We start from the raw sequence: 9,385 nt of genomic DNA, 5'->3' as shown, positions 1-9,385 counted from the left end.
TATATTATGTAAAATTTATCCAGAATTCTTTGCAACAAAAATTTGGGTTAAAATACTACTTTAGTTTTCGTACTTTCATTGAATTAATGATTTAGTTTGTTGATTCTGAATTTTGTAGAGTTTCGAAGATTGACTTCCGATGAACTCAGATGAACCATGAAGGAGTGAGCTACGCGAGGAAAGACATGCACAGTAAGAACAAACACTCTAAAGCTCTAGTCAGTGAGGATTCGAGCTTAGTGAATTGTTCTCAAATAAAATAGCATCCTCGAGTATGTGAAGTGATGCTCCTTTTATAGGTGGCATGGAGGTACAAGTTCATTGTGGCCATTCCAACAAGAGGTTGGGACGGTTACGGATTGTCGGTTTTCAAGTCGATACCTCTTAGGTCGGTCATGTAGAACTCAGGGAATTCTCTAGTTAATATAGCTTCAGTTCGGTTATGAGAGTATGTCGAACTTCTTCTTTTAGGTGAATAAATCTGAATGATCTTCCCAAGCTGAGTTGATTAGTTCATATGTTGTGCACTTTTTACTTTATGAACAGAGTTCATGAACTTTTGTTGTTAATAATTTAGCTCCTAAATTTTAATATATAACAATTTAGTCTTGGTAGTTTAAAATTTATAATGATTTAATCCCTATTGTGAAAAATCTCATCAAAATTAAGCGTCGATTGTTATCATATAATGATTTGGTCTATATAATTTATAAACACATTTAATCCCTCGTCAATTTATAGATCTACGTAAGTTTAACAAAATTCTTTATGATAATAGCTAAATCATTACATATTAAAGTTCAACAATCAAATCGTTATCAATTTGAAAGTTGTTACAAATTAAACTTCATGAGCTAAATCATTAGTTCAATGAAACCTCAAATTTGATATTAGAAAAAGAAAATCATTGAAAAATATATATACATATAAAGGGCTCCAAAAAGAGAAGTAGAGGACAGAACATAATGATGAAAACGATCATTCTGTAGGAGGTAGCTAAGCCCTAAAATTCCCATGCAAAAGTACAAAGTTGATGCACACTAAATATAAAGAATTTGAAACTGATGAAAGCTACCCTCAATTTCTTTTCTTTTTTTCTTTTTTTTTTTCTGGAAAAAAAAAGAAATTAAAAAATATATATGTATATGTATATAAAGGAGAAATATTTAGAATCTTTAGTGATCAAAAGTGATGGGTTTTGCAGTGGGCATTGCGAATCCAAAGGTTACTTGAAAAGGTGAGCCCAGAGAGATCCATAGAGGCTGCTCGATCGATCTTTTTATGTGGATGTTATTAAAAAAGAAAAAAAAATCATATGTTTATTAAAATATAATTCTTATAATTTTTTTTAAAAATTAGTGCCATTACTTTAATAAAGCTTAATTCTATAATTTGAATATTCTTCTTCACATATTTTCATAAGAGTAGTAATTTGAATGTGAAAGATTGTGTTTTTGATAAAATCTAAATGGTGGTTTATAATAATCTCATCATCCATGAAGTCTCGTTTGATTGTCTTTTTTTGATTTCTATAATTTCTTTAATATATTTTTCACTTTCTCGAAAAAAATATATATACTTGAATTCTTAATTAAATTTAAAAAACAAAAACGTTCTAAAAAAACTACTTTTTGTTTTAGCTTTCAAAATTAAACTTAGATTTTGAAAACATTTTTAAAGAGTAGAAAACAAGATAAATAAACATACACGTGAAAGCAGTGTTTCTAGGCTTAATTTCTAAAACATAAAAAGAAAAAATGAAACATTATAATGATTTCTTAATAATTAACTTTTTAGATTCAATTTTTCAAACCATGATAGTTCAAATCCAACATAACAAAATTACAAAAATAATAACCCAAAAAGTAATTACAAATTTACAAGTATCACAAAGAGTAGTTGTTACAATTATCTTAATCAATATTAAGAGCATTTTACCCAAAAAAAAAAATCCTATTAGCTGAATTTTTTTTCTTCGTTAATTTCATGGTGATAAATATATTAACAACAAATTAATATATGGCAATGTAAATTTTGGATTTAACGATATCAAATAAATGTAAAAAAAAAGTGATACTTAAAAGAAAATATATTATTCATATTATTATGTCTTTGAAATATAAGTTTGTGATGAATAGTGTTATATATATATATATACTTTAAATCTTTATAAGACATTAATGATGAACACCATTGAAAAACTTTTTTTTTCCCCTTCAAAAAAGAAAAACATTGAAACTTTTGGATGTCTTCAACCTGACAGTCAAATGCAAGTAAAAAAGAAATTCTTCCCTTTCTTTCAGCATCAAATGCTTTTCCTCTCCCTTTTCAATTTACAAATAATTTGTAGTTCCACAATAACCCTTCATTTAGATTTACTATTTCGATATGATTAAGAATGACGACAAATGTATTTAGCGTTTTATCACACTTCATTCTTCATCGATGAAAAATCAAGATTGCTCGGACACATTGGAATATGAAATCTTAAAATTCGAGAGTTTCGATAAAGTTAAATATTGTGGATTTCTTTTTTATGCATATAAACATACAGTTATTAACTTTTGATTAATGTACTTTCCTTTTTATGTTGACAATCTGTTGTATTAAATTCAGACCAAATCATTGAGATTTTAAGGGCAAAAAAAAAAGAAGAGAGATTGACAACAACCTTGGACTCCATGTCCATCATATCTGTCATTGGATCATAAAATTTAAAAGGGAAATTGATACTTTTCTTGTAGGCAGAGGAAATCCAATTAATAAAAAGTATCTCTAAGTTTACCATATAATGTTCCAATGATTTCTACACCAACTTTTGTATTATTTTTTTTCCCAAAAAACCCCAACATAATGTTCCAATGATTTGTAAATTTGCAGCCCTCCAGGATCATATAATCAAGACTAATTCGATATAAAGTCGAGACATGGAAAGGGTCGAGAAGGAACATTCAATGCTGCGTTGGGCGGGATCCAAAGTAGGTAGATAAAGTTAAGATTATTGAGGAAGAGGAAAGGGATTGCATGGGGATGAATGGAGGAGGAGATTTATGACTTTGACTATGAAAGTGAAAGCTTGAAGATGGTTGGAATGGAAGGATTAAAGTGTTTGGCTTCTTGGAGACCCAAGTTTTGGAAAACCATCACCTTCACTTTTGACCCAAAAGTGGCCTTCTGGGTTTTGCTCCTTTGCATATAATTTTTCAAAACAAGGTGTGTTCAATAATGTTTGAATCTTGTCTTAATGGGGAATGTGTGTTGTTTTTTTTTTTTTGTTCTCTCTTTCAGATTCTTCTGGTTTTCTGTCTTCTTCCCTTGCATTCTCTTCTAAAGTTATACTTCTCGTCGTCGCTAAGTTATTTAAATATCTTTAAATCCTCTTGTTAAAAGTTATCCAACTAGTATGTTACAAACGAAAAAAGTTTGATGTTAACTTTGATGTCTCGTTGATGTTAGGATGTTGTGGGTTGTGCGACCAAAGTCCTACATTAATTAAAGAAACAAAAGATCACGAGTATATAAGTGAAGGATAGTATCTCCACTTATATGAGACCTTTTAAATGATATGAAAAGTATAGGCATGTAAACTTATGCTCAAAGTAGATAATATTATACCACTTTGGAGGTGTGAATGGTCCATTGTCGTAAACAGGCCATGCACATGAAAGACAATTTTAAGAGAGATATAATCAATTTTCGAGAACGATTAAAGGTCGAGTAGGATAGGATAGAGAGAGGAGAGGGGTTTTAGGGTAGTTGTGAGGGAATAAAATGGTGTACTGTATACTGCAGCAGAATATTTGGTGAGAATGAAAACCCTTTATTTGTTCTTTCTCGACAACATTCCAACATTCTGCATCTTTTATTACATAGAAAGAACAGATTGATAATTAAACGTTGAATCAAAGTGAAAAAAGAAAAGTGAAAGAGAGAAAGAAAGCAGCACCCAAAAAAAAAAAAAAAAAAAAATCTTCTTTTTCTTGCTCTAAAAAATTGCAGAAATATCCCATCACATTCCCCTCTTCCACCTTTAAGGCTTTAGTAGTACTTCTTTTGAATTCCTGCTGCTCCCCATCTCCTCTTTCCTTATTTCTTTCAAAGGCTGATGTGTAAAATTCAAACTCTCTTCTCTCTCTCTTCCAATAAAGGTAGCTCTTAAGAATGTGAATCCCATTTCCATGGACCCCTTCTGATCAAAATATTATTCATTAATTTGAATCAAAAGAACTTGCAGCATTTCATAAAGGAATTAATCATTAATCACATACAATCATCACATTTTGATTCCTCTGACATAATAATGCAGATATAGTTTTGTTTAATTCTGTGATTCATCTTTACACGTTTGGTTTCTTCTCTTCATTTGAATTCGTACATACATTATCTAAGTTTCAAGGTGGTTGATTATGATTAATGAAGTTGAATTTTGAAGTTAACTTGGGAAAAGTGGGGAGAAAATTACAGGGGAGAGGGGTAAGTAAAAAGCAGTGAATGAGGTGGAAGAAATGACACACATGGAAAGACAGCCTAAAAGTGGGAGAAACCAAAATAGAAGAATTTTGGCATACCAAAACAAAACATGACAAGTTAGTATAAAAGAAGGGCATTTGGTCAGGTCTCATCTTTCTAAAGCCTAAATCAGCCTTCAATATCTTCTCTCTCCATATCCTTAAACTCACTCTCAACTCAACATCAACTCCAGGCATTGGATGGTCCATTTCTCTGCTTCATTTCAACTACTTTGAGAAGGAAGAAGAAGAGGAAGCGCAGCTTTAAGAGAGCATCTGCAATTGAGAGTTTACTGAACTAAAGAAAGAAAAAGGAAAAGAAATATATTACCCCATTTTTTTTCCTTCTTTTCCTTCGCTCAAGGCCAACTATAGTTTGAACTTGGTGGGGGTGGATTTCGGGTAAGTGATGCGATCGGGGGGTTGTGCAGCGAACCAGACCTTCACACCGGAGGCTGCTTCAGTGCTGAAGCAATCTCTGAGCTTGGCAAGGAGGAGAGGCCATGCTCAGCTCACTCCTCTCCATGTGGCTGTTACTTTGTTCAGCTCAAGGAGTAGTACCCTCTTAAGGCAAGCATGTCTCAAATCTCAGCCACATCAAACTTCACATCCTCTCCATTGTAGGGCTCTTGAGCTTTGCTTCAACGTGGCTCTCAATAGACTCCCAACTACACCTGGTCCTCTTTTCCATGGCCAACCTTCTCTCTCCAATGCACTCATTGCAGCACTCAAAAGAGCCCAGGCAAACCAGAGAAGGGGATGCCTAGAGCAGCAGCAGCAGCAACATCAGCCAGTTTTAGCCATTAAGGTAGAATTGGAGCAGCTTATAATTTCCATCTTGGATGACCCGAGTGTCAGTAGGGTTATGAGAGAGGCTGGGTTTTCCAGTACTCTCGTTAAGAATAACTTGGAGGATTCCTCTGTTTCCTCTGTTTTTCACTGTTATAGTAGCTCCGGTGGCATCTTCTCTTCTCCTTCTTCACCTTCTCGCACTGATCATCACTCTGATCAAAGAGATGACATGATTTTCAATCCGGGGGACTTTTGGCAGACCCATTTATTGACTCACTCTTCTGAGCAGAATCCACTTCCTTTTTCCCCACAAAAGAGAGTATCCAGCGCTAACGTTATTGCTGAATCTGCTTCTTCTTTAAAGCTAGATATCAAGTTGGTGTTTGAGGCACTGCTTGGGAGGAAGAGAAAGAACACCGTGATAATTGGTGATTCTCTAACAATAATTGAAGGTGTGATTTCGGAGCTCATGGGGAGAGTAGCAAGAGGAGAGGTTCCAAATGAACTAAAATCAACCAAATTTATTGAATTTTTGCTATCCCCTGACTCCTTAAGCTCCATGAAAAGAGAAGATGTCGAAACGAAGGTGGCAGAGCTGAGAAGGAACATCGATTCCCTAACATCAAGAGGGTGGGGAGCCATAATATATATTGGAGACTTGAAATGGATGGTTGAAACAGACGTTAGAGAGAGAGAGGAAAGTAGTTTTTCTAACAAAGATGCTTCAGGGTTTAACCAAATTGATCACGTAATTGAAGAAATTGCGCGGTTAATATCCTTCCACAGCATTTCTTGCCCAAAGTTGTGGCTAGTAGGAACAGCAAGTTATCAGACTTACATGAGATGTCAAATGAGACAGCCAACTCTTGAGACTCGATGGGATCTTCAAGCTGTTCCTGTTCCCTCGGATGGAGCACTTGGCTTAAGCCTCCACACTTTCAGGTATGATCTCTCTCATTTATTAAAATTCTTTTTTGAATTTTCTGAAGTTCTTGCTTGGAAACAATTCGTTTATTATGATATCATAATGGATAGTTTTCTTGTTTCCTTTTCTATTTGTTTATTGGGTCACTGATCGCCATGTTCTCTGAGATTGGCAATAGGTCAGTGCTGAACTTCTAGTTGCATTGCCACTATGACTTTTGATTCCCCCTCACCTGTGCTCCATCTAAAGAGAATCAAGAGAGATTAAAAGTCTTCTAAACAGACAAATTTTCTACAAGTCATGTGTTTCATATATATATATATATATATATATATTAGTTCAGATATAATGGAATTCAAACATAAAGACAGAGTAGGATAATCCATGTGTTATCTTCTAAACAAGTTGAAAATCCTTATCTTTGTGCAATTAGGACTATATTTAAAACGGATAATTCTAGAAAGTCATCCCTACTGTAAGCCTGAAAATGGCCTCATTAGAAGATGATCTTACCTGTTTTGCAGTCTTCATGGCTCGAGGATGCCTTTCTCCCATAACCCATCACAAGTGTGGGAAACAAAGCCATTCAATATTGCTAAAGAGGGCCAAGACAAGCTCAGTTGCTGCACAGACTGCCCTTCCAGTCATGATAATGAAGCTCAGCAATTAAAGTCAAGCCAGCAGAAAGAGCTGCCTCCCTGGCTGCAGCCCTTCAGCACCCAAATATCCCATATTAAGGTAAAAATATAGAACCAATCTCTTTCATAAAGAACTTGACTGATAGCTGACATGTCATGTTAATGTAGAGTAAACTAATTGAATATAGTTGGTCCAATCAACTTCTTTGACTAATGTTGGTCGATTAGTTTTGGTTTTTACATATTTTTTAAGTTTGTTTAATAATTATTTTCGGCAGAGATTTCAGTTGATTCAACTTCAATATTTAAGGAATTTAATTTTCAAGGAAGAACCTACTCACTGTCCATTTTATTCAAGAAGTTATAACATTGCAATTAGTTTAGATTTACAATATTGGTTTTAATTTTTATGATGTTGACCAAATACCACTTGAATAATTGGTCTTAATGTAATGTCTCAACATTGTTTACTATTTTTTTTTCGTCCTCAGAGTCAGGAGAAATCCACATTGCACAACGATGAGAGCTCCGGTGGAAGTAACTTCCTCAGAACTTGGCCACATCCATTTTCAACCAGGAACAACATCTTCCAAGATTCAAATACAATCTGCTTCACTGAACCAGCAGTGAAAGCATCCCGAAGTACAAATCAGATGCTTCGGTTTAGGCGGCAACAATCCTGCATCACTGAGTTCAATTTCGACAGTGAGAAGTACAAATATCATGATGCAACACCAAGCTTGGACTCTCTCAAGAATATGGAAGAAGATAACAGGGAAGTAAACATTTCTCTCTCGCTAGGTGATTCCCTGTTCAAAGATCCGAAGAATAATGAAGGAATGACACAGAGAGATCATGTGTGTAAGACATTGCAAGGGAACGTGCCTTGGCAGTCAGAAATCATTCCTTCGATGGCTGAAGCACTGATTAGTTTCAAATCAACCAATCAAGAATTCTCTTGGATACTGATAGAAGGCGATGACCAGATTGGCAAAAGAAGGCTGGCTCGAGCGATTGCGGAATCAATCTTTGGGTCTGCTGAGCTACTCTGCAAGCTAAATGTAAGAGGTGATAATGAAGCAACCCCACCTTCTCAATTCCTCGAAAACGCAATGAAAAAGAAAGAAAAACTGGTAGTCTTAATTGAAGACATCGATAAGGCAGATATCCAATTCATGAAGTTCCTAGCAGACGGATTTCAGGGTGGAAAATTCGGAGAAATAGATGAAAAGGGTGGAAACAGTCGCCAAGTCGTATTCGTCTTGACCAGAGGAGAGGGGAAGGATAAGGATACTGAATCCGTAATCCCAATGACACTGAACATTGCCATCAACTCTGGTTTCGGAGCGCTCAGTTTGGACCAGAAGCGAAGAGCCGAATGGGAATCCCCAAGCAACACAAAGCATCAAAGAACAATCAAAGAAGAGAAAGAAGACGCAAACCCTGACGCCGTCGAAACTGCGAGAATCAACGGGAGCCTATCGAGGCAATCAAGCATGAACAAACTCGACCTCAACCTCAAAGCCGAGGAAGACGAAGAACCAGAAGACAAAACAGACGAGTGCATACCTCATCCCGCCGGTCGAGAATCGGCGACAGACCTCCAAATCGAAAGGCGATTTCTCCAGGAGATTCCGAACCGCTTCGTTTTCAACCAAACCCCATCATCAAGGAGAGAGCTGAGAGAAGCATTCAAGTCAAAAATCAATCGGCCATTTGAGGAGGTATTCGGGAGGCAGAAACTGGCGAATTTCAGCGTGGAAGAGAGGTTGTTGGATGCGATTTCATCAGGGTCGGGCTCCTTCACGAACAGCGTATTCGATAAATGGGTGACGGAGATCTTCGAAACGACCTTGCGCGGCGTCGGATTTGGCGGGCAAGAAGGCGCCGACGTGAGGCTTTGCTTGGGCGGGAAGGAAGATGGCGCCATGGAAAATGGGTTCGTCGGAACTTCTCTGCCCCAATCCATAAGGCTTTCGTTTATGGACTGATCGAATTAGGGCTTCTTCTGCAATCGATCCATTAAGAACAGAAGGAAAAGTCCGAGATGCCCTCTCTGTAACTCTTTTTTTTTTTCTTGTCTTTAATTTTCTCAATGGATAATCCTTGAAGGAAAAGGGGGAAAAAAAATCCTTCCACGAGGTTTATTTATCTTTTATAGCCAATTTTTAAGGGTTTTTTTTTTCCTTTTAAATATGTTTTAAGAAGAAGTTTTTAGGCATATTGAATTCACTGACATTATCAATAGAGTTGAGTTAATTAGCTATGTGAACTTCTTTTATGTTTTCTATATGATTTAATATAACCTTCTTTTTCACTATTAATATAGCTAATTAGTTGAAGTAGTTAGTTAGTAATATTTTTTAAGTCATAAGTTTTCAAACATTCTCTTATTTAGTTATTTCTAATATAATATTATAAAAATAATTAATAGACCTGAGTAGTATTTGAAATTATTTTATAAAATATGAAAAAATTCGCATAAATTTAACATATGTATTTTTAAAAATATGCATCAATCA

The 9,385-nt window shown here is 35.4% G+C and overlaps 1 protein-coding gene and 1 long non-coding RNA gene across 2 annotated transcripts; one reads left to right on the top strand and one right to left on the bottom strand.

Moving 5' to 3' along the window:
- Positions 1 to 4,534: 4,534 nt before the first annotated feature.
- On the bottom strand, positions 4,535 to 6,879 carry LOC148210563 (uncharacterized). The gene is made up of 2 exons (XR_015791761.1): positions 6,739 to 6,879; positions 4,535 to 6,468 (listed from the first exon to the last, which is right to left on the bottom strand). It is a non-coding gene; the product is annotated as an uncharacterized LOC148210563 (long non-coding RNA).
- On the top strand, positions 4,903 to 9,180 carry LOC111007146 (protein SMAX1-LIKE 4). The gene is made up of 3 exons (XM_022279374.2): positions 4,903 to 6,242; positions 6,750 to 6,963; positions 7,355 to 9,180. Exons 1-3 carry the CDS (start codon positions 4,918 to 4,920, stop codon positions 8,852 to 8,854), a joined length of 3,039 nt encoding a protein of 1,012 aa, XP_022135066.1. The 5' UTR covers positions 4,903 to 4,917; the 3' UTR covers positions 8,855 to 9,180.
- Positions 9,181 to 9,385: the final 205 nt, after the last annotated feature.

Source organism: Momordica charantia, assembly GCF_013281855.1.
Source record: "Momordica charantia cultivar OHB3-1 chromosome 6 unlocalized genomic scaffold, Mcharantia_2.0 BLBB01000006.1, whole genome shotgun sequence".
In the NCBI taxonomy this organism is placed as follows: domain Eukaryota; kingdom Viridiplantae; phylum Streptophyta; class Magnoliopsida; order Cucurbitales; family Cucurbitaceae; genus Momordica; species Momordica charantia.
Note: the sequence above shows the minus strand (reverse complement) of the source record. Positions and strands in the feature narration are given on the sequence as shown.